At 41.2% G+C, this 25,382-nt stretch overlaps 1 protein-coding gene across 3 annotated transcripts in view; it reads right to left on the reverse strand.

Moving 5' to 3' along the window:
• Positions 1–25,382, reverse strand: part of LOC141426318 (uncharacterized) — a 27,928-nt gene continuing 2,546 nt past the window's right edge. Inside the window, exons 4-19 of one of the 3 annotated variants that reach the window (XM_074085165.1) lie at positions 25,013–25,037; positions 17,743–17,820; positions 16,060–16,185; positions 14,947–15,021; positions 14,221–14,307; positions 13,607–13,747; positions 13,192–13,263; positions 10,911–11,003; positions 9,644–9,709; positions 9,193–9,303; positions 7,307–7,406; positions 6,638–6,756; positions 5,803–5,933; positions 3,683–3,820; positions 2,383–2,770; positions 1–1,467 (exon numbers count right to left, since the gene is read on the reverse strand). In XM_074085165.1, coding sequence (XP_073941266.1) covers positions 1,318–1,467; positions 2,383–2,770; positions 3,683–3,820; positions 5,803–5,933; positions 6,638–6,756; positions 7,307–7,406; positions 9,193–9,303; positions 9,644–9,709; positions 10,911–11,003; positions 13,192–13,263; positions 13,607–13,747; positions 14,221–14,307; positions 14,947–15,021; positions 16,060–16,185; positions 17,743–17,820; positions 25,013–25,037 — 1,900 coding nt within the window. In that variant the 3' untranslated portion in view covers positions 1–1,317. Of the gene's footprint in view, positions 1,468–2,382; positions 2,771–3,682; positions 3,821–5,802; positions 5,934–6,637; positions 6,757–7,306; positions 7,407–9,192; positions 9,304–9,643; positions 9,710–10,910; positions 11,004–13,191; positions 13,264–13,606; positions 13,748–14,220; positions 14,308–14,946; positions 15,022–16,059; positions 16,186–17,742; positions 17,821–19,151; positions 19,515–25,012; positions 25,038–25,382 lie in introns of those variants that run through there. The other 2 variants (XM_074085167.1, XM_074085166.1) reach the window with 2 other exon arrangements.

The following is a 25,382-nucleotide window of genomic DNA, read 5'->3' on the forward strand; positions in this document are numbered from 1 at the left end:
ACTTATCCTCAAACTAATAATATGAACTGAATGTCAAATCGGTAATAATCATAGATTCAATCTGATACTAATATTCAAAAGTCAAATTATTTATAATTCAATTAAATTAAGTATTTAAGTGTATAAAAATAACTGTGCATAAACAAGGAAGCTACTATTAAAATATTCATCAAGATTGTAGAAACAATATTGCAGCAGCCAGTTTGTCACTTTTTTCTTAAAGTGTGATGTTTTCATTTTTTTTAACTCAGATGGCAGCTTATTATAAATTCGTATACACATGGAGTACGCATTTCTTTTAGTGTAAGCAAGGCGAAACAATGGCGTGACCAGTTTGTGCTTATTTCTGTTCATATGCCTGTGTAGCTAGCTACAAGATGTTAAAGCAAAGTTCCCGTTTCGTAACTAGCTACCAAACCTGGCTACATAATGGGGCTAAAGAGCTGCAATGTATTACAACTTGCACGCTTCTTTCTGCAGAACTCAATAGGGCTTTGTGAAAAAAGCTACTAAATATAAATGCATTAGAAAATTTGAGTCTTGTCAAATGTAAAATTACAATTATTGTAGAAGTCTCTAATATATTTCGTGACTCAATCACTACGAACAAAGACTTATTATTTGTTCGTTGCTCAATCATGGCTACTGTTTATTGCTACAATCATCTCGACGTTTTATCCGCACTGCAACAGCCGTGGTCACGAGTTGGCTAAACTCTCTTCTGCATGGAATTCGGTGATAGGTTAATGTGAACGTCGAGATGTAAATATCTTCGGATAAATCGCAGGATCAATATCCTGGTATCGGTGTTGTATGTGTGATTGTGCCGGCAGGGGTTGGACACTCCGCAGTTTAGGTATGTTCAGCCGGCGCGCCCAATCAAGGGCGCGCGGCAGTGGGTTTCGCACGCTGGATGCGTCGCGCGTGATTTGTGTGGGTTTTTGTACAAATGATTAAATGGTTTTCTTGTAGACTATAGGTTAGGTTAGGTTTGTTTTATGGCAATTAATGGATTCAGAGAAAAAAAAGGTCATGAAAAACATTATCAAACATAATATTACGAATTGCGACAATTGGACGTAGTTATGCAAACAGGCCAACCCACACCTCCCCCCAAAGTTTAGATAAGTATGCAACAAGTTAATAAAATGCACCTTCTACTAACTCGATAGAGTGCATTTTAGTGACTTGTTGCATAATTATCTCAATTTTGGGGGGAGGTGTGGGTTGGTTCCTGTTTGCATAATAACTACATCATGAGTTAATATGGACCCGGTTGTGGTTCGTGCGTCGCCGCCACTCGCCGATAGATGGCGCTCATTGTCGCGGGCGCACCCAGCGGCGCTGCGTGGCAGCCAACGCCTCGTGCAGGTGTTCCACGCGCTCCACTAGCTCGTCAGTGGGGGACACGTGACGCGGCAGCGACGCGAAGCGGATGTGCTGAGCGCCAGGACTCCAGGGACAGCGCTGGGGGAAGAGCGAGGGTTAAAAGATTCTGGGGGGCTACTATGATATTCGAAGTTCGTGTCGTACCGTTCCTCTCAATCTTGTATTAAAAACGTTAGCGTCAGCCGAAGGGCAAGATACGAAGTTCGAACTTTGCACTTCGTAGTATAGGGCCTGGAACGAGGTAATTTCCTACCGAAGTATAAGTGGCGCCATCTGTTAAAAGTGCAGAGAACTGCTCCGAAGATTTTATCAATGGTAATCAATGGTGTAAGCAAGTGTAAATTAGGTGGATATCCTACTAATATTCTAAGGGGCTGTTTCACCGTCCATTGATTAGTCTTAGCTGATGGTTAATTGTGATGCCGTCTCTATTTGTTTTGTTCGAATAGACAGAGACGGCATCACATTTAACCGTCAGTTAAGACTAATCAATGGATGGTGAAACAGCCCCTAAATATAAAAGTGTATAAGTACCTATGTGTGTGTGTGCGTTTGTCACGCTTAAACGCCAAACGCTGGCTGGACGGATTAGGCTGAAATTCGATATGTAGATAGCTGGAAATCTAAAATAACACATGCTACTTTTTATCCTGATATTCCTACGGAATAGGAACTAAATTTCAAAATTGCAATCGCAGATTTTTTATTCAACTGCTAGAGCTAATGGCGCGAAGCCGCGGGGTAAGACTAGTTTTATTATATTTAAAGCAATTTATTGAATCAGGCGTTACTTTGCGGAGGTCTATATCAATGAACTAAAATAATTTTTTTGCTCACCCGCGACCTTATGATAGCTAAGTTTATATGCACGATATGCGTGTTCATGCAGTTCCACAAACTTAAACTAAACTAGAAAAACTTAGCTATCATAAGGTCACGGGTGAGCAAAGAAATTATTTTAGTTCATTTATATTAAGCATTATTTTAACATACAGTATCTCCACAAGGTGGCAGCTTCTTGCGTCGCCTCGGCGGCACCGGAGCCGACGAACAGCTAGCCATCTCGCTCTCGCTCGAGCGTTCCCTTCTCCCTTGTCTATTAGACGTGCACTGCGAGCAACTAGGCCTCTCACTCTCGCAATCTATTAAACACGGGTTAGGACCGCGCGAGAATGTTGTCTCACTTCCACCCACAGCTTGATGCGTTCGTGAACAAAGCGAGTAGGTCTCACTCGTACACGCACGCACTCGTGGCGAGTTCGAGCAACACTGTTCTATTTCACTCGTGCTTGTACGCACGGAATGGTTCTGTCTCGTTTCCACACAGCGTCGGAGTTCGTTGAGCATTGACTCTTGCATCTTGATTTTTTCTTGTTGCTCTCTAAAATAAAGAGAAATGTTTTAATAAATCGATTGGTTTAGGAAACCCCTTTCAAAGTTGGTATTTACTGTGCAATACGTGTCATTCTTTGGGACAGCAGACTACTCAAAATAATGCAATAGTCATTAAATCAATTTAACATCATCGTCAGCCATGTTTTCTACCCTAATTAGCTAGTTAACTCGCCACAAGAAAGTGTGTGTGTTTGTATGTTTGTCCGTCTTTCACGTAGAAACGGAGCGACGGATCGACGTGGTTTTTTTTTATTCGATTGGATGGCAAGTGCCAGTAATTTCACCGGCTGTCTTACTCTCCACGCCGAAACACAACAGTGCAAGCACTGCTGCTCACGGCAGGATTAGCGAGCAAGATGGTGGTAGCAATCCGGGCGAACCTTGCACAAGAAGATTTGGTATAGAGATAGTTTGTGGACCATAGAGTGACATAGGCAATTTATTATCCCGGAAAAATGCACAGTTCCCGTGGGAACAGCGCGCGATAAACGAATTCTACGCGGGCGAAGCCGCGGGCAAAAGCTAGTTTATTTATAACTAAATGAGTCAATCGCAAGCACTGTAACATCAAACGTACTTCACGATACTAAGGGCTTTCACTACGCTATCTGCTGGCGCAACCATATTGTATTGTTTGTTTGAATCATCGTTTGTCATTTTTTTCCCACTAAAACCTTAAATTTTTCTGAAAAATTTAAATGGTCAACCCACTATAGAAATAATATACTATCTAATAAATGACAAAAAATAGGTTAGGTTTGTTTTATAAAAGTTCTGAACAATTATTGGATTCAGAGAAAAAAGAGTTATGACAGACGATCATTCTGACTCTCAACAAGTATGCGAGCCGATATGGATCCGTCACAACCCGGCGCCATCTAGTGGCCCACCAGTGTACCTGGCGAGCGCCCTCTGGCGGCGCATCCAGTGGCGCACGCAGGCGGTGACGCGGCGCGACTCGTCGCAGAGCGCGGCGCCGCGCGCGTGCGCCTCCTCCAGCTGCCCCTGCAGCGCCGACGCATTGCGCTCTTTCGCACTGCAACAGTTAGGTTGAAACTGTAGCGACTCTTAGCGCCATCCAGTGAGCAATAGTGGATTATTGTCGTGGCCTGGAAGTAGGCAATTGCTGGCTGAGTATGAGAATTAAACGGACGAGCTTGCGAGTCCGTTTAACTAATACGAAGTCAGTAATTGCTATTCCAGCCGAGACTAATATAAAGCTTTTCTCAAAATGGTGAAGGAAAAAACTAAATTAGAATAAGTAAACCTTTTCTCAACAAAATATGTTATGACATTTAATTTTATTCCAATAAAACTTTTCCTGCTTTCCCGCCTTTTTCATTAAAAAAAAAGCAGGTGTATTTTTCCGCCGAAAACACCACAAGCTGTTTCAACAAAATTTCTGATACCAGACATTAGACTTGGCTGTATACGACTTGTGCCAACATTTCCATGGCCTTTTTAACTTTATAAAAAAAAAATTACCAATTGCAGGCGCGCTAATTTATTATGGTCGAGCTAGCGCGCCTGCAATCTTTTTTACTTTTTAATTTTTCGCTGACCATAAACTATGCACTTCACCTTCTGATATATAAAGAATAATGTCAACTTTTACGGACATTTTTGAGAAAATGTATAAACTCCTGCATCGCGCCATCAAAGTTGCTCACTCGGACGCATAAATACGAACTTCCGATGCTCTTCCAAGTATACTTAACATGTGCCGAGACATGGATTTCTCTATTACGACACCACACACACCAGTCAATCAGAAATTTTACTTCCCGATTTTTGTATTTATTTTCACATGTAAAGACATAAACGCATTGACAAAATCAAAAGAGATATTGTCGTTTTAAAGTTCAATGTCTCAAAAACGGCTTACTCACTGTTAATGAAACATAGCCAAGAACCATCGCAAGGAAACTCGCTTTCACTTAAAGAACCGCATCGAAATCGTTCCATTCGTCTGAGAACTACGACGCCACAGACAGAGAAAAGCAGCCAGACAGTCATTGGCGTCGTCAAACTAATAACACTCCTCTTACTATAATACCTACTCTAAAATGTCTGTCTACCTGCTCTGGGAATATTTACGCAGAGCCAAAACCAAAAAGTCGTTTCTGGGAAATTGCATACGTTTTTATAATAAAATTCCAAAAAATATTATAAATGAAACAGATACAAAATTCAGATCTATTGTCAAGAAGACATTAATATCTAAGGCGTATTATAAAGTTAATGATTATATCATGGACGGGGATATTTGGAAATAATTCCGATCCGCATTAGCGATCCCTTCAAATAGCGAACCTACTGTGTTAAAAATAAAGTTGTGTTAAATACTTGTGATGTATAGATATCATTTAAAAATATTGTAAATCTGTTTAAATAGTTATTTGTGTCACAAGGGAGCAAAATGGTGTATTTACGGCGAGGGCGTACATTGAATTCAGAATGTAGCGAGGGATTCTAAAGTAGAATCCTGAGCGAAATGAGGGATTAAAGTGTTAACGCCCAAGATGAAAATAATTTTGCTCCCGAGTGGCTCATACAACTTTTCACACCGAACATTAAAAAACTTGAAAAATAATCTAAATATTATTAAAGAACAACCAGCATAGAAAATAGCGTGGCTTTACAATTATCAACTTCAAAAAATAGCATTTGCAATAAAACATTTAGAAAAGCCTTGAACAGAAAAATTGCACTTTGCTCTCTCTCGTCAGGGAGGAAAAGTTACTTTTCTGAAGGAGAGGTGTGAAAAAAATATACCTCGTACTTTCTTGTCGGATTCTTCTCAACAGAGGTTTTTCCGAACCGGTGGTAGCTTTTTTTTTGACATTCATATGTGCTTGTTTTAGCCTAAATTGAATAAAGATATTTTGACTCTGACTTTGAGCCCAATGTAGGGGAGGGTAAATCAAATTTCGATGGGCCTATTTTTCTTTTATCCACCACCACTTTTTCGCTTCAAGGTGTTCGTTTTCTAATTGGTGTTCTAGCAACACGCCTTACCTGCAGCACATCTCGAGATCGGTGCAGTGCGCGCAGACTGCCTGCAGCCTTTGCTCCAGCTCCGCGACCCTCGCCTGGCTCTGGTCCAGCTGCCCGCGCCACTGGGAGGCTTCCGCCAGCTTCTTCAAACCCTGGTGGACACACGAAATTCCACACTTTTTGTCCTTGTTAACATAGAAACTTAATTTTTATGGTTCTAATAGACCATATAGTTCGTAAGTGAACTGAAACATTACTTTTCTCACCCGCAACTTTACGATAGCTATGTCTGTGCGACTTTGTATTCTTGTGGCTCCTACACCTCAACACAATAAAATAACACACAAATCACGCAAATCCAACTATAATCACCATCAACTACATCGAACTGTTGAACGGTGGTTGCTATGAGAATGAATTCTGGTCGAGTTCGTAACGCAGCATAGACGTAGCTTATATCTTAAGGTCGCGTGAGCAAAGTAACTGTCTTTAGTTCATTGATTATATGGACCCTGATTTAATAAATTAATGATACCTAATAGTTTTTCATTCAGAGGCCAATGGACCCATTCAGTGCCATCGACGCCCATCGGCGGGCGATGGGCGTCTAGAGCTTTGTCCGAATGTCGCGGATACCGATTTGCGTCCGTCCACGAAGCGTCGGCCGTACCTAATGTAGCGCTCGATAATAAGGTTTCTCGTACACTTAAGTATGCCTTGATCGCACGTAAGTACCGAGCAAACTGGCTCTGCTGCTGCTCTCGGCCGAGTACTTAGTGCGTATAAACACAGGGCCGAGTGCTCGGCCGAACGAAGCGGCGAGACAGTAGCTCGGCTCCCGTTCTAGAGCACCGACCTCTTTGATGACCTGATCAGCGTGGTCCAGCTGTTCCCTGAGCGCCGTCACGGCCGCGTCCTGCGCCGCGCGCGCCCGCCGCGCCTCCCCCAACTCCGCTATCTTGTCGTCCAATAACACTGCAGAAATAGACAAACAAAATAAAATCCCGTAAAATTGTGGATATCGCTCATTTTGGAGGCTTAAAGACTCGATCAAGCTACCGTGGATGCAAGATACCGTCTTTGCGGCTTTTGAGTCGTTAAGCCTCGAGAGTCTTTAGGGTTCGAGTCTTTAAGCCTCGAAATGAGCGTTTTTTACAACACTAAAATCCCGTCTAATTCCCAAAATACATTCACAAAAGCAATAACAAACATACACACATACAAACTTTCGCAAATAATACTAAGTATCTCCAGTAATCAACGCGATGTAATTCTTTGGGATTCCCATGGGGATTTAATCATCATGATCATTATACGAGCCGAGGGCGTCCTCAGTTGGACATAGAGGCGTCCCCCATAGACCTCCAGTTGCTTCGGTTGGAAGCGGCTTGCATCCACCGTGGACCCACTACTTTAACCAGGATTAAATAGTTATCCTGGAATTCCAGTTCAACTGCTGAATCCAATGAATTACGCGTGCGAAACCGCGAGTAAACACTAATTCATCGATAAACTCAAAGTCTACCTTGTGACTGCTGCAGTTGCCTCGTGAGGGTCTCGCAAGCCGCCCCCCGTTCTTTGTTGGCAGACTCAAACTCCACCAGCCTCTGCCGCACTTCGTAAAACTGTAAAACAGACAAGAAATCAGGTAGGACCTTGTGCAAGGTCTGCTCGGATTGCACCCACCATCTTGCTCGCTAATCCTGCCGTGAAGCAGCAGTGCTTGCACTGTTGTGTTTCGGCGTGAAGAGTAAGACAGCCGGTGAAATTACTGGCACTTGAGGAATTCCATCTGAGGCCTCTAAGTTGGCAACGCATCTGCAATACCAGGGGTATTGCAGATGTTTATGGTCGGTGGTGATCTCTTACCATCAGGAGACCCACTTGTTTGCTCGTTTGCCAACCAGTCAAATAAAATAAAAAAAGGTAGAACGTGAAACTTTAGAGAGACAATAGATAAAGAATTTCCAGTGGCGACTGAAAACTAAACCAGATGATGCAACGTTGGCAGGCCTCCCACTAGGTTTTCTCTTATGTGTGATAGGGGTACGAGCAGGCGGGTCACCTGATAGAAAGCAATCACCACCGCCCATGGACACCATAACCTAAGTTGAGCCACGGATGCAATACCCAAGTTGTGTCGGTCCGGAAGTTATAGCGCCGCTGTAAGCTGATTCCAAAGTTTCAACATGCGTGCCTAAAAGTCTCGCAAGAAACGAACTGTCGTAGACTGCCATCTATATCTGCGAGGCTCTCCGAAATTCGAAAATCGAAGTTCGTGTCGTTCCGTCCCTCTGACACTTATACTATTTAATACGAGAGTGAGATGGACGGGACGATACGTACTTCGTTTTTTTTTATAATTATATAAGAGGGGGAAAAAAGTTTGCGGGTCACCCGTTGGTAAGCAATCACCGCCGCCCAGGACACCTGTCAACACGAGGCTTACAGGTGCGCTGCCGGCCCTTTGGAGACTGATATATAGGCTCGTTTTTTAAAGATCCCAATGTGTACCGCTCCGGAAACACTGTCCCAGGAAGCTGGTTCCATACTTTAGTCGTGCGTGGAAAAAAGTTTCGCTTAAAGCGGATGGTGCTAGATTGCCAATCATCAAGGTGGTGAGGATGAAATTACTGACGCCTGCGCGAAGTACGGTAGTGAAACCTAGCTGCAGGCAACGAATAATTCACCTGAACACTCTACCATGTATATGCGGTACAAGATGCAGAGAGATGCAACATCCCTCCGCGAGGATTAAGCCGGTCAGAGAGTTCCCGGTTGCCGACAAATCTAGGCAGCCCTACATTGGATGCGGTCAAATGGAAGAAGCTGATACTCTATTTTCGAATTTCGGTGTAGGCCCTCAGTGACTACCCGCTATTGAGGTGGTGAGGGTAGAAAGTCGGTTGTGACTAAGGAAAGTGGTGCGATAGCGATAGAAAAAAAATACTTTCGGAACATAGACTGCAGCAGTTTCGGTAGGTACTCGTTGACGTTTAGGTCGACGATTACGTATTGCGAGGGAGGACAAATCTTACACTAAAGTGCTCAGGAGGAGTTTAGAGATGACGTTGCTTTTAGGTAAATATTTAATTTTTCTTCTTCAGCCCAGCCAACCAATGCTGAGTGTAGGCATCCTGCATTGCTCGCCACTCATATCGGTCCAGTGCTCTCCTTATCCATCACCTTCCCGCCACTTTGACCAGGTCATCAGTCCACCTCATCTCCTGTCTACCAACGTTTCTCCGCCCGGTTCTGGGTCTCCACTCCATCACGGCCTTCCCCCATCTTCCATCACTCCTTCGGCATATCCATTCCTTTGGGTGATTACCTTGGCCAATGTGTTATTAAAGCAGCGTATTTAAAAACTGGGCCTGAAAACTGGTTATGGTTCTAACACGAGCTACTTACTTCTTGTTCCTTCTCTTCAATCTGTTTCTGGTACTGCTGTCCGAGAGAGTGAGAGCTAGACACGAGGCCCTCTAGCTCGCTCACCCTGTGCCGCAGCTTGTCTAGCTGCATCTAGAAACATTTTCATATATAGGTTTTCTTGTTTTTTGAACAAATAAATTTTGTACTCTGAGTTTTTCGAAATTCATGTGCGGAATTACATTTAAAATTTACCACGAGCTTTACGGTGAAGGAAAACATCGTGAGGAAACCTGCACTAACCTGCGAAGCAATTCAATGGTGTGTGTGAAGTTTCCAATCCGCATTGGGCCCGCGTGGGAACTATGCCTAAGCCCTCATTCTGAGGGGAGGCCTGTGCCCTGCAGTGGGACGTATATAGGCTGGGATGATGAATATTACGGAGTACGAATTTAGAATACAAGTGTTAAGGATTAGGTATTAAAAAAATTACTTCCAAATGTTCGTTTTTCTTCTTTAGCGCTTTGTTTTCATCTTGAAGACCGCAGATGCAGTCACCCTGCAAACAAACAAGATAAGATACCACTTGGAAAAGTTGAAAGACCAAAGACGAGTACGATCTATGTTATAATTTTAATTTGATCCAAGGGCCTCCAAGGCCTCCTAATCCTGTTAGGGCCTCCAAGGCCTCCAACATTGGCAAAAGCCTATAGAAAAAAGCTTTACGTCTACGCAATAAGAGGTAAAAAGGGGTGGTTCGGCTCGTCTCGGCTCGGCTGACGCCAGCGGACACTTCGACGTCTTTTTCGCTCTTATTGCGTAGACATTATAGAATAGAATAAGTCTTCATTGACACACTTACTTACACTTACGATATTTTCTACGTTAAACTAAAGCAGAGTTTAGACTTGCTAGAAAAATCGTGCAAGTTGCATTAAGTACATTGCGGCGCTCGATTGACCACTACAAACTCGTTGGCTTTACGGCCTCGCAATGTAATGCAACTTGCACGATTTTTCTTGCAAGTCTAAACTCGGCTTAACACTTAACTAAAAACCCCATGTTTCACCACCCATTAATTAAATTTATCTGATGGATAAATGTGATGCGGTATCTGTTTGTTTTGTTCGAATAGACGGAGACAGCGTCACATTTATCCGTCAAATTAAGAGCGTTTATTCCTGCTGAGCTTACACTTAATGTTTATGACCGGTTTTCAAAGAAAATAAAAGTCTATAACGAATAATTATTGGAGTAGACACATTACATTAACTTATACCGTAAACTGCTTCAACTTTGCCCTCTGGCCCCAACATTGCCTGATTCGATTTAGAGTCGATAACTAGCACCCTTCTAGGTTTTTAAACTTTTATCCCCCCGTAATAATAATTCCCGTTTAGATAAAAGTTTAAAACCTATAAGAGTGCTAAGTTATCGACTCTAAATCGAATCAGGCAATTTTGGGGCCAGAAGGCAAAGTTGAAGCAGTTTACGGTATATTAAGAAGTGTTCTATTAGACAACATTATTAATTTTCATTCAATTTTTATGGAATAATCGAGAAAAACTAACAAAAATGCAACGTCGCCAGCTCAGCAGGTATAAACGATCTTAATCAATGGATAGTGAAACAGCCCCTAAGTGTGATAAATGGATTTGGCTCAGCATATACTGTGGATGCACAAAAAAGCACGCATAGCTTTTTTCTATCGGCTTTAGACGATTCCTCTTTAAAGGCGCTAGCACGCGTTAGGAACGTACAGTCAGCATGTCCTGCAACTGCCGCAGCTGTTCCAGTATATCGCCGAGCTCCTCGCCGACATCCGGTGTCTCCGACCCTCGCTCCCACATGCCCTACGAATGAAACACTGTTATATCGAATAGTTTATTCGCTGTAAGCTTACAAAATACATGCAAAACATGCGATATAAAATACTTGTTAGCAAATGTCTGATACGTTCACAAGAGGTACGTTGCTGCCATTGTATTATGCATTTCCACCAGAGATATGTGAGGATGCGTGGCGAGGATTGTGTTTGTCATGAACCAATAGAAACGCTTCATTGGCTCAGGATGACTTCGTCCACAGTACCATTTCGTCACCTTCTTAAATCATCCTCATTCGCATAGTCTACTGTTCTGTTTCGCCAACATTCCCACATCGTCACTTTCCTATCTTGTCCGCTTTCTTACGTGGGCCACAGTACCGGATCGTCAACAGTCTCATTTCGACTAGGTACAGTGCTAACACGTCAACATCAACGTTCCAATTTAGACCACGGTGCCAACTCGTCAACATTATTGCATAGTTCATTATCCAGACTAATATAAAATAAATGCTCTATAAAATGATCATTGAAAAGGGGCTTTTTTTGCAAATTACTATCGGGATATTTTGCTATTTACAACGCTTAAATTGACCATCTCTGTGAGACAACGTCTGGTAAACGTGGACGAGTTGGCACTGTGGTCGAAATAGGAATTTAGATAAAATGTGGTAGTATGGACGATATCAGAAAGTGGACAAGTTACGAAGGTGGCGATTTAGGAATTGTAGGCTGACGACATGGCACTGTGGACGATTTAAGAAGGTGACGAAATGAGACTGTGGACGAAGTCATCCTGAGCCAATGAGACTGTGGACGAAGTCATCCTGAGCCAATGAGACTGTGGACGAAGTCATCCTGAGCCAATGAGACTGTGGACGAAGTCATCCTGAGCCGCTTCATTAACCTATCCTCGCTCCGCACATCTCTGGTGGAAACAGCTCGGCGGAACGAGGATAGATAAATGAAGCGTTTCTATTGGTTTATGACTCATGACAAATACTTGACCCCCAATTACAGGGGCTCCGAACCCGTGCAAGCAAAATTCTTCACAATAAGGGTTTCAGTGGCGGGCTAGTTGACGCTAGTATTGCAGTCCGTTTGGCAACATTTGCGTCTCGTTTGTGATTGGTTAAATGACTAAATGAGCCAATCGCAAGCAGGACTGTTAAAACACGGGCAATAACACATACTAATTATGTCAGAGTCGAAGAAAAACGTACGTAGCGCTTCTCACTTTCACTGCGTTTCGTGGTATAGGGTGGAGTGAGAAATACAGTCAATTAGAAGTAATAAAGTTTGGACTATTTAGAATGACGATAATTTTCTCACATTTCACATATTGATACGATAAGTTTCTCATAGAAAAAGTCTAACAGTTTGGAGTGTAGACTAAAAGCTGCCTGGTCGATGGTATAAATGAAAATGATGTGACCTTTGTAATAGTAATGTACAGAATTAAGGCCTTAATCTCTAACATATTTGGAATCACTATCGTTTTCAGCATTTCTTTCTGGCACATGGCAAAGATAGGCCGTACTATCTATATCCTAATCACAAGTTCTTTCTGATTTAAAGACTAGAAGAAACTACATTTTCACTTCTCATGCTCTAAAAGTAGGTGAATGTAGCCTTACGAGGCGGGAGTAAAGTGAGTACTTTAGTCCTTAGTGAGTAAAAGTAATTAATTTTTTTATTTACTTCGAGTGACTTAGATAAACTCAAACAGCCAGTACTTGCTTAGTTTTTGGCATAAAATAAGATTGTGTGTGGACCATTTTCATGACGAAAATGTTACATTCTTAGTCTACGTGGTTTTAGTTCTATGCTTTTTCCGCATAGAAGGGTGCGCCATTCTATTTATTCCAGTTTGTGTATGGACCATTTCGCCGATGCGATTTGTTATAAGTGTCTGGTTCGAAAAAAATTCTTACCGCGAAAACTTTGAAATTGTTGTAGAGAGTAAATCATAAACGATTAATGACTATTATTTCTCGCAATCGAAGTGAAAAATACAGGTTTCACCTCGAATCTAAAAGTCAATATAAACCCTCGGATAAATAGACACCCTCGCTAAGGCTCGGGTGGCTAACCACCTCGGGTATATATTGACTTATTCTCACTAAAATTATTCATGCTTTCTTTTGTTATTCAAAAATATTTCGTAACTAAAATTAGTATAAACACACCGGTTAAAGTTACTGAGATTGCAATACCGAGTCGTTGTTGGAGCTGTTGAGGAAATTGGATATTTCCGATTTCAAAGTCTCCACTTCTATGACGACGTCCTGAAAAAAAAGATAAGAAATAAGGAGAGACAGGCGAAAGACCAAAGCGACGACGCCCCGTATTGCTTCTCTTGTGAACTTTCGCTTTATACTATAGAATCAACTAAATCGTTACCCACTGTGGAAACTTTGCACAGAAATAGGAAATCGTACAGTCTCCATTACGAACATCGGAGCTTTCTGAATAGTCAAACATTTCTGAGCACGCTTTACGCGATTGCCAGTTAGTTACGGTGGTGTTCAGATATTTTGGAGCACCTACCCTGACCATACCCTAAGAACATTTTCGTCTTAAGTATATATACATAACATCTTGGACTTTCAAAATATGGGCATCCTGTACCTGGCATTGCTCAATGGACCACTTCTGTGTGTTAATGACGCTCTGCAGTCGATTGATCTTGTCTGTTTTATCCTTGTCCATCAGTCGGACGTCCAAGTAGGACTGCCTGAGCATATCTATCAGTTCCTCTTGCTTCGCTGTCTGCAATATTTACAATAGTAGACTTTAGCCGGGAGCCTTTTAAACAGACAGATTATAGACAGATTGAAGTTGGAAGCTTACAAATTTTAGTTAGTACTAAGAGAATGGAGTAGATAAGTTGGACAATGAGGAAAACTTGTTGAAGAGTTTGTTTGAGTTTGTTTGGTGAGAAGAGAGAAAAGATTCCCATCGTTGGCAATTCTCTCATCTTTTCCTCTGCTCTTCAAGGTGCCAACAAAGGTTCAATAAGTTTCATTAAACTAATGAGCTAGATCTTTGGTTGGCCTCATCTACAATTTCCATTAGATTAGATAGAAGCCAATAGCTAGTCAGTTCCAGCTGCTCATTACCAGTGAGAACAGTCCTTAAATAAATCAGTAGGATTCATGGTTTAACAAGTCCTGAAGCTTAAAATACCTACACTGTAGTATAAGGAGGACATGAGAACGAGGAAACTATTTCTGAAGACTCACCTCGAAAAAGCACTCCCTGTACAGCTCCGCGATCACCGACAAGTTGTCTTGAAGGGTATTCACGATATTCTTCTGGGCTTGCACTTCCTATAACCCCAACACTTGTTACAGTTTCTTTATCATCATTTACATACATCATTATTTCCACATCATTATTAAGATTGAAAGTTATGTTATTTTAAGACTTAGTTTTTTAAAAGTTGTTTGTCTCATGCGTACCGTACATCGGATACGGAAAAGTTTTCAATTATTACTAATTTCGCTAGAAACTATAGAAATATATTTTTCTGTGGTGCCTAGGAGATTTATTACCGGCTTCCCAAAATAAGTACAGATGGTATCCTATTTTTTGGTAACAGTTGCGTGTAAAATGCATACGTGCTGGCTGCCGTTTTTCAAAAGGTTTATTTATATCGCCCTGTTTGTTTAATTGTTTGTCAACTACATTTTTAGTTTAAACAGGGTGTTTTCAAATTATTCCGAGCAGCTGGAAAACAGTCAAGTATCGTATTCAGCAGTTAATACTCAGTAGTGAAACGTTATAACGTGTTTGTTATGTTTCACGGTCTAAATTTGAGTTTAGATTTGCAAGAAAATCGTGCAAGTTGCATTACATTGTGGCGCTCGATTACCCACTACAAATAGGTATAATGCAACTTGCACGATTTTTCTTGCAAGTATAAACTCGGCTTAACTTGGGTACCAAGGTTGTGTATGTGTACATACCTGCATCTCAGCCGTGATGGAGATATCTGCCTTCTCAACCCGGCAGCTTTCTGCAAACTTCCTCAGCTTGTTCAGCTGCAAGATAAAACACTAACTTAGAAATCGATAGCTTTCCAACTGTTCTATTGATTTGACATCATCATGCGACCATAAAAGAAAGGATTTACTGTCATTGAGTAGTACAAACGATAAATACATTTTAAAAAGTTGACTGGTAGATATTTCTTAAAGGGATAAGTCCGCCTTTGTACATGTATTAAGTTCGTCAATTATATTTTGTTTCTTTTCTTTTATACAAGAAGAAGAAGCTTAGGTCGGTTCGATGATTCCCGTCGGGGCAGATTTTGTATTACGAATGTTTGTTCGGGTCTGGGTGTTTAGTACGTATATCATCATCATCATCATCCCAGATGTCCCACTGCCACAGGCTCCTCTCAGTACAAGAGGGCTTGGGCCATAGTTCCACGCGGGCCAGTGCGGATTGGGAACTTCACACAACCATTGAATTGCTTCGCAAATTTGTGCAGGTTTCCTCACGATGTTTTCCTTCACCGTGCTCGTGGTAAATTTCAAATAATTCCGCACATGTTTGAAAAACTACGAATGTTTGAACCCACGACCCTCTGCTTGAGAGGCGATAGATCAAACCACTAGGCCACCACGGCTTTTTAATTTAAGTATGTATCTATCTATATAATTATATTTATCCGTTGCTTAGCACCCATAACACAAGCTTTGCTAAGCTTAATTTGGGACTATGTCAATTGGTGTGAATTGTTCCGTGATATTTATTTATATTTATTTATACAGTCAAGGAAATTAATTTACGTCCCAAGATGGAACCGTGTCATAGTATTTTTTTTATTTGGAGTTTAGTTATTTGGGGAGCGCAGCATCGCAAGCGTGCGGGCAGCGAGTGGTCCACTCGGCGTCCGCGCATGGCAACCTCGCGAGTGAGGCGATCCGGTGACGCTACGGAGTTGATGTAGTGAGCGCATACCCATACAAATCCATATGAAGAATACTAAACGCTCAAGGCGATGCGGTGCTGGTCGGGTACCGGGTGGCTGTAATGAGCTGTGACCTTTAACCTTCTAGTTTTCATGTACCAACCTCTCTAGCCTTCTGGTCGAGTTCGCACCGCAGTGAGCAAGCGCGCTCCGTGAGCGCCGCGATGCGGGCCTCCGCCACTCCCAGACTGGAGCCCTGCACTCGGATAGTTTCCTCCTTGTTCTCTAGCTAGAGAAGAAAAGTTTTTTTAAGTTGCAATCAGTAATCACTTAATCACCAAGATTTAGTTTTTTTACGCCGCATGTCAGCATTTCCGGCGACACTTTTTTTGGTCCAAACCGGAATCTATTCCTCTCGTTTTTAAGGGTTCCGTAGCCAAAATGGGAAAAACGGAACCCTTATAGTTTCGCCATGTCTGTCTGTCTGGCTGTCCGTCCGCGGCTTTGCTTAGGGACTATCAATGCTAGAAGCTGTAATTTTGCATGAATATAATAATTATACAAATTATGCCGACAAAATGGTACAATAAAAAATTAAAAAAATTTTTTTACTACCCATACACGTAAAGTGGGGGTGACTATCATATGCAACCTTGGAGTGTGGGGTATCGTTGGATAGGCCTTTTAAAATCTTAAGGGGGTTGCTAAAATGATTTTTCTTTAAAGTGCAAATTTTCATTAGAATCGCCCTCTAAAATCTAAACCGGTGGGTAGAAAAATTAAAAAAAATCAAGAGGTAGTAAGTAGGTATATCAAACTTACAAGGAAAACTATAACGGTTAAGTTTTCTTGCGAATTATTGGTAGATCAAGAGTAAATAGCAGCCTAAGGTATAAAATATACCTAAACTTGGAATATTCCGTACAAAATACAAATCCTTAATAAAATATTTCTTATTTTTTTCGTAATGGCTACGGAACCCTATTTCGGGCGTGTCCGACACGCTCTTGGCCGGTTTTTTTCTATTCTTGTTAGTAGCGTCCAAATGTAATGAAACAGTGCTTCTGAATATATATTATGAATTTTGGAACAGTAAAACATCCAAGGTGAACGCGCTTAAAAAACCATTTCAATTTCTAAATGACGCAGTTCCATCCCTCACCAAGAGCGTTCTATTTTTTATGCTTATTTTTTTCCCGCCGAAACCGTATTTTTTTTAATTTTGAAATCTTCATCTTGTAGAAAACTGTAGGTTAAAAATAATAATAATCATCTGTTTATTTCAACAAATGACAAAAATTAGGTTAGGTTTGTTTTATAACAATTCAGCACAATTCATGGATTCAGGGAAAAACAGTTATGACAAACAATACATTATGACACGTTACATTAGGACTTTCAACAATTATGCGAGCCGATATTTATTTAATGAAATAATAACACAGCATTACAGACAAGCCAAAGCACTGTGAAATTCATAAAATATTAACAAGCACAACACACGTGGCACAAAAGATAACAGAATTAACATTTACAAACAATTTAGTGAAGACGGACGGTCGTCCTTCGCCTCACAGAACCTCATACACTCGCTACATAAAGTCTTCCAGCTACTAGCAAAGATATCACAATCCGGCGCCGATGCGAGAAGCGTATTAAGATTCAATAAAGCTCGAATAAGAGGTGAGTTCTTGTGTGACACTGTGCGAGCTTTGGGAACAGCCGGCAGGTCACGGTTGCGAGGGCGAAAATTGAACCGGGATTGGGACACTGGGGGCGCGAGGAGCACTAGTTGCGCCACGCAATATTCGACACACAATATGGACCCCCTGTGGTCTGTACTCACGATCTGCAGTGTGGCCATCAGCTTGTTCCTGTAGTACTGCTCGCAGGCGCCGGCGCAGCTCGACCCGCCGCCACTGTCCTGAGACACAACCATCGTCATCAACATCCATCATTTGCAGGTGGTAGGACCTTGTGCAAGGTCCGCCCGGATTGCTACCACCATCTTGCTCGCTAATCCTGCCGTGAAGCAGCAGTGCTTGCACTGTTGTATTACGGCGTGGAGGGTAAGACAGCCGGTGAAATTACTGGCACTTGAGGTATCCCATCTTAGGCCTCTAGGTTGGCAACGCATCTGCAATACCCCTGGTGTTGCAGATGCTTCTGGGCGGTGGTGATGTCTTACCATCAGGAGACCCACTTGCTCGTTTGCCATCCAGTAAAAAAAACAGAATTAGCGTCAGAAGTATACAGGGTGGAAAGAATCAATGTGTCCCGGAGGACAAATACCTTAAATCCTTTAGTTAGCTAATATGTACCTACTGAAAGGAGACATTCCTTTATTTTTAAAATGAAACAAAACTGCATTCAAAGATCTTCTAAACTTCCCTTGTCTCACCCGGGAATCGAACCAACTAAAAATTAAAAAAAAATACTCGCTATTTTATTATACGAATCAATAGGATTATTGTTTTGTTCAGGATAAAATTTGTCCAATAAACATTTGGGGTTTTTTTGCCCGGCGTTGCATAAAAAAATACTATCCATTTTAAAAGGAAACGTATAAAAACCGACTGCGTAAAAAAAGCAGATATAAATTTAAAAGCAAAAAAAAAACAAGTGTTGTGTTCAACAGTCGGGTCGTCCAAATTCAGCCATCCAAAATCATAATCAGCTCAAAAATTTCCAGTTTGGTGTTTAGTCCCTTATTCATTAACTGCCTATAATACAACATACCTTTTATGCCAAGGACTTAATTCAAACAGACATAGATCTTGAAATTTTAAATGAGATACGAAATTAGTAAATTTTACTGAATATTCCTGGAAATATTTTTCAACTGATGTTTCATTTCAAATATAGTCATGCCTTTGACACCAATCATTTTGAACATCGATCAATATATGTTTAAAATTCTGAAAAATATCTACAGTCAAACGAACTCAACCTGCTGAAATTTCTGGAAGAATTTAAAAACACATTAATATTTAAACTAACCAATAGAAACATAATTTTAAATATATAATACAAATATTCCTTATCGAACACTAAATCAGTAGGTACAATGAGTTCACAAAAGAAAACAAATTCTATCCTTCGTGTAAAAAATGCATAATTAATGTCTATTTGTAATAATATTTTTGTGTCTTTTTTGTTGTGAATTCAATTTTTTTTTCTTTCTTTCTACAAAATATGAACGAATTTTTTTCTATAGTTCTAAAGTGAAAGCTTTTCGAAACTAGCACAACTCACTTTAGTAAAGTCACTACCATCTGAATCCACGCACACTAATCCATTAAACATCATTGTCACTAACAACATAAACAGCGACGTTTACGACGCACTCATTACAAGGTACACAAACAAGCCGAAGTGCAACGAAGTAAACCGAAGCACGTACGAGCGGACGCGTGCGCTCGCGCCGGTAGCCGCGTATCCTGCGATGCTTTTAGCGCTGCCAACTTACACGTGCGAGCGGCAGAAATTGGAACTAGTTTAACGGAGATCGCGGGGTGCATGCTGTGTTGCCAGGGCGAATGAAATCGGAGGATTTAAGGTTTTTGGTAATGTGGAATTACTTACTGGAATAGAGGTAGGTCGTCCGCGAAGTTTCGCTAATTGCTATGATTTAACAATTAAAAAGGTGTATTAAGTTATTTTAAGTTGTACTTATGTATTTTGTAACCGAAAACTTACACTAAGGGCACTGACGACCGAAGCCCGAATGAAGAACGTGTCGGAAATTCTATTTACGCGTCCGAGTTGAGAAACTTCGACGACACAATGTGGGACGTTAGAGTTTCTGTATTTGCTCACTAGATAGTGCAAGAAGTCGCTTGGTACACCATTTTCTGATCTAGAATTAGTCCGGAACATTTCAGCAAGTCTAGGTGCTTAAATCCAGGACAGCAATAACAACACGTAGTTTTGGTTCAACGATTTATTCTAGACTGACGTAAACGCCCTACCCACATATTCTTCATTTTGGCACATTGTATAAATAAAAAATAAAAAAAATATCATGGGACACTTTACACCAATTATTGACCTAGTCCCAAACTAAGCAAAGCTTGTACTATGGATACTAGGCAACGGATAAACATACTTATATAGATAAATACATACATAAATACATATTAGACATCCAAGACCCGAACCCGGGACCTCAAGCTTCGTAATCAGGTTATCTAACCACTTGGCCATCCGGTCGTCATATGGCTACCTAAATTACAAATTCAATACCCCCGGGACTTATTTGTGGTCTTGTAAAGTTTGAAGATCTTGATTACAGAACTGAATTTCCAAGTCCGGCAAATATTCCATCAAACGGCAACACTGTCTTTACAGTCGCCAGCGCCGCGGTGTTCAGTTAAATTTGTGTCGTATTTCTGTCCGTCTATAAACAGTCATTTGGTGGCGGAAGTGCCCTACTGGGGTGCGAGAAGGAATGACCTAATTGGCTACGGCCTAGCCAGGATAACTGCGTTCTGGGAATACCAGGTTTATGTCAAGTTTACGAGCTGTAAAATACGGCACCCGGTTTATGTCACAGTAAAATTCGAATCATCTTTACCTAAAACGAGATTTTTTTTAAAGTCAACACAATGAACATTCTAAAACGTAACCAGCTCAAAAATTCCCAGTTATGGGTCCGGATTGCTGACGTTTAAGTTATTTAATAGAGTTCTAGACAACTAAATAGATTTGCTTTCTGCTTTTTAGTTTTATTTAGGTAATTTAAAGTTTTTTTTTTCGAAATGTCGGATGGAGACTACTGATCGGCAAGCGCAGCGTAGGACGTCCACCAACAAGATGGACGGATGACTTGTTTAAAGCCGCGGGTTCACGGTGGATGCAGGCCGCTGCCAACCGAAGTAACTGGAGGTCTATGGGGGAGGCCTATGTACAACAGTGGAGGCAGTCGGATTAATTTTTGTTAACTTTTTTATTTCGGTCAGAAAAAATTGCATAAACAAAGTTGTACGAGTAGATAGCATCTTAATAGCATGATAGCATGTTATAATGTCTTCAGTTCTGTTTGTTTTCTCTGCTAATACAGTAGTAGGCATGTTTGCCTCTACGTGGAGTCTATTCTTGCCGTTAATTTACGGATGTGATCATCAAAGGCAGGTGTGAAGCGATAAAGATAGACAAGAGAGCTTCTTAGAATTAGAACTGAAAGTAAATCCACCTTGTGTTAAAGAAGACGTGGTCTGTTGAGTTTGAAAGAGTTTGAATAACAAAAGCCTACAAATATTATGTTTTTGTGTGTGCGTGTGTGTGTGAGTGCGTAAGCGTATACGCGTGTAGTGTGCGCGGAGCGTATAGCCAAGATATATCATCCCATCATCATCCCAGCCTATATACGTACTGCTGGGCACAGGCCTCCTCTCAGAGCAAGAGGCTTGGGCCATAGTTCCCACGCGGCCAGTGCGGATTGGGAATTCGCACGCACCATTGAATCGCTTCGCAGGTTGTGCAGGTTTCCTCACGATGTTTTCCTTCACCGCAAAGCTCCAAGATATTATGCGGGTTCAAATCTTATTCAGCATAATCGAAAACTATTTAATTCTAAAACTTTAAAACACTGCAGAATAAACATTTGACGTTTGTTTATCTCTCTACCGCCCTGGTTTAGTTATACCTACTCTTAATGTAAAACTGCGATTATGAAATCGGAATCCAAAGACATTCGCATCCCGCGCATAGTTCGTTAGTGTTTGGTGACAAAGCGGCGCGCTTCCGTCGCGTTTCGACACATGCGCGCGCGCATTAGGGCGCGGATGCAATTCATAAGACCAACGCCTCTTGATAAATCCATACTAATATTATAAATGCGGAAGTGTGTTTGTGTGTATGTTTGTCCGTCTTTCACGCCGTAACGGAGCGACGGATCGACGTGATTTTTGGTTTAGAGATAGTTTATGGGCCCGAGAGTGACGTAGGCTACTTTTCATCCCGGAACAGTGCACAGTTCCCGAGGGAACAGCGCGCGATAACCGAATACCACGCGGGCGGAGCCGCGGGCAAAAGCTAGTGTATATATATTATAATACTTAAAGCCGCAATCACTATTGAACTTGTAACTATTTTGACATTACCCAGATAAACGATTTATTTATTTATAAGCGACGCGACTAATTAAGACATTGTAGTAGACTAGACATGGGAAAAAATAAAAAATAAATTGAACTGGTCACAAAAAGTATAAAAATAGTTTTCTACCAGATCATAGTCGGTGCCACAGCACGAGCTAGCAGGAGTGGTAGAAGCCCCGTATAGATAGTATATAGGTGAGGTAGACGACTTGGGCTCCCCTGCTGGCTCGCGCTGTAGCATCGACTTCAAACTGGTAGAAAACTATTTTCATGGTTTTTGTGGTCAGTTAAATTTTTTGTTCTAAATTTTTTTCTCGCTTTAACAGTACTCAACCAATCTAAGTTAGAATAGCTTACATCTCGTAGCAACTAGATGCAGAAATATTAATTATTGCGGAGTCCTTCTGGTGCTCCACTATCCGTTCTTTTTAACCCCCAACGCAACAAGAGGGGTGTTATAATATAAGTTCGACCGCTATGTGTGTCTGTGTGTCTGTCTGTCTGTGGCACCGAAGCTCTTACGGGTGGACCGATTTGAATGAGGTTTTTTTTTATTTGAAAGCAGGTTTTCTAGCGACGGTTCTTAGACATGTTTTATCAAAATCGGTTCAGCCGTTTTTGAGATCTCGAACTTTGAAGTGTTGTCACTCCCGACTTTGTAAGTAGTCGGGGGATTTCCAACTTTTTGTTGGTTAGATTATAATGTCTGTCTTTTAGGTTGCATGACTTGGTCCATCACGTCTGCAGGGCTGCTACGAAACTCGAAACTCGAAGTTCATGTCGTGCGATCCCTCCGACACTTACACTATTTAATACTAGAGCGAGAGGGACGGTACGATACGAAATTCGAGTTTCGAGTTTCGTAGTAGCCCTGCAGGCCCTATCTATACTAAAGTGCAAAATTCTAGCTTCGTATCTTGCCGTCCCGCTGACGCTAATAATATTTTTCATCACACTTGCTCGTAAACAGTGTCGTAACATGCAGGCTACCTTGGTTGCAACCCCCCAACCCGTGGTCGGTAAATGAGTCATTGCCCGTACTAATTTTCTTGTCATGAAGCCCAAGGTCGGTAAATGAGTGTGATACTGCATGGCGTGCAGGAGCGCTGGGGGGTTCAGGCTGGGGGAGGGCGGCGCGGAGAATGGCGCTGCCAAGGGCGTAGTCAGCGGTATCGGCAATTTTTGAAAAAATATTAGTTTTCTTTTAGAAATATACAATTTTACTCGCAAATGTGATGAAAAACATTGTATGTCGCACGGGCGGTACTAGAATTACGAACATCGACCCATTAAAGCCCTCAGTCTTCGACTTCGGGCTTCTAATAGACTCTCGTTCGTAATTCCTTGTTTACCGCCCTTAAGACACAATGTACTATAATACGAGAGTGAGAGGGATAGTACGATACGAACTTCGATTTACGAATTCCGTAGCTCCCCTGAGCGCTCTTTAGACGCGACTCGCTCATCCCTTGCGCCGTCCAGCAAGGTGTTAAAAATATGTCCCGGACATTTCACAATCCCGGCTATGCGGGACCGACTTTGTCTAATAGAAACGCGTCTAATTTACTGTTCACAGAAATACCAGATAAAAGGGCCTATCTGGTTTATGTGGCCCCTTATACTTACGCCCTTTATTGATGGAAATGCAACATATTTTCAAATTGGATGATACTTTGATGTTTTATGTGGCTAGGAAGTGTTGTTACAAGTTTTTTGTGTCTTATTTAATACTAGCCTGTTGCCCGCGACTCCGTCCGCGCAGAATTCGTGTATGCTATCCCGCGGGAACTATGAGATTTCCCGGGATAAAAAACTATCCTACGTCCTTCCCCGGGACGCAAGCTATGTGTATACCAAATTTCATCTAAATCGGTTCAGCGGTTTAGACGTGATGAAGTAACAAACAAACAAACAGACTTACAAGCTATCGCATTTGTAATATTTGTGAGAAGTGGGATTTGTATAGTTTGCTACTCTACTTTGTGTGTGATACAAGCCTATTAAAAAATTGGTCAAGTACGAGTCGGACTCGCGCACCGATGATTCCGTATAAATTTGCAGGTATCTATGAATGAATATCCAGTGTTAGCAGAGCCTAAGCGAAATGTACGCAGTGTGGTCATTTGAGGTGGTTATTGACTTATACAAGACATACATAAAAAATTAAGAAGTTCGCCCGGAAGCCCCCACAAGTTAAATTCGTCGAAATCGTTAAACCCATTTCCGATATCCCGAAATAAGTAAATAAATATACAAGATTTGCTCGTTTATGATATAAGATTGTAGCTAAGAGAAGCACTAATTATGAGTTTCTAATAATAAGATGTATTAAAATGATGTATCTTAATTACCTACTTAAATATATTATTAGATCAGATCGCCGGAAGCTATAACTATAAGTTATAACAAACCTTTTAAGGAAATGATACCGTTTGAACTTTACCGTCCTCTTACCACAGAGCTCTTGAATTTCTAATAGTTTTATTAGACGTACTTACATACTTACCCCCTTATTCATAAAACTTAACAAGCCTATGTTAACTAACAAATGCTTTGTCCCTTTCTAACAAATACAAATGTCGAAGTGACAGATAAGGACAAACGAATTTTAGCGGCATTTTAACTAAAATAGGTTTGATTGTCGTTTATTAATAAGGGGTTAGTTACTGACTGTAATGCACCTAGGTAACTAAAAATCCAAATGTTTTGGCTCTAACAGTTAAGGCACAAATTTTGAAGAATAAAACAAGTACATGAATAAATAAGTCAATGAATAGTAATGACTGTTAACATCACCACTAGGTTATAGGACTTCTATGCTAGTACATAGGTAAGTGTACTTTAAAAAGACCTACTCATGAGTGAACTTTGTGGACATTATTTTAATCATCAATTTTGTAGACGAACGGATTTGAGATACGAGATTTTTCCAAAATAGTGACTATACGAAACAATGAATTGGCAACAAATATTTTAATTTAGTTCTCTTTATAGTTTGTGTTAAAGTAAACATACCTTTTCAACTGGCGTTGTGACATCGCTGTAACAATTAAAAACAATCAATCAATCTAAGTTCTGGGTCTAATGAATGGTGGAATGTTTAATTTACGGTGACAAATAGTAATAAAGAAATTAAAACATCACATAGCTTAAAGCCGTGGTGGCCTAGTGGTTTGAGCTATGGCCTGTCAAGCACAGGATCGTGATTTCAAACCCTAGGTCGCACCACTGAGAGTTATTCGAAATTGCAATTTAAGGTGTGCGAAAATACATTTGAAATTTACCACGAGCTTTAAGGTGAATGATAGTCTCTGTGAAGTTCCCAATCCACACTGTGCCCGCGTGGGACTGGGCTCCCTGAGAGAAGGCCTGTGCTCAACAGTGG

This window comes from Choristoneura fumiferana, chromosome 3, assembly GCF_025370935.1.
Source record: "Choristoneura fumiferana chromosome 3, NRCan_CFum_1, whole genome shotgun sequence".
In the NCBI taxonomy this organism is placed as follows: Eukaryota; Metazoa; Arthropoda; class Insecta; order Lepidoptera; family Tortricidae; genus Choristoneura; species Choristoneura fumiferana.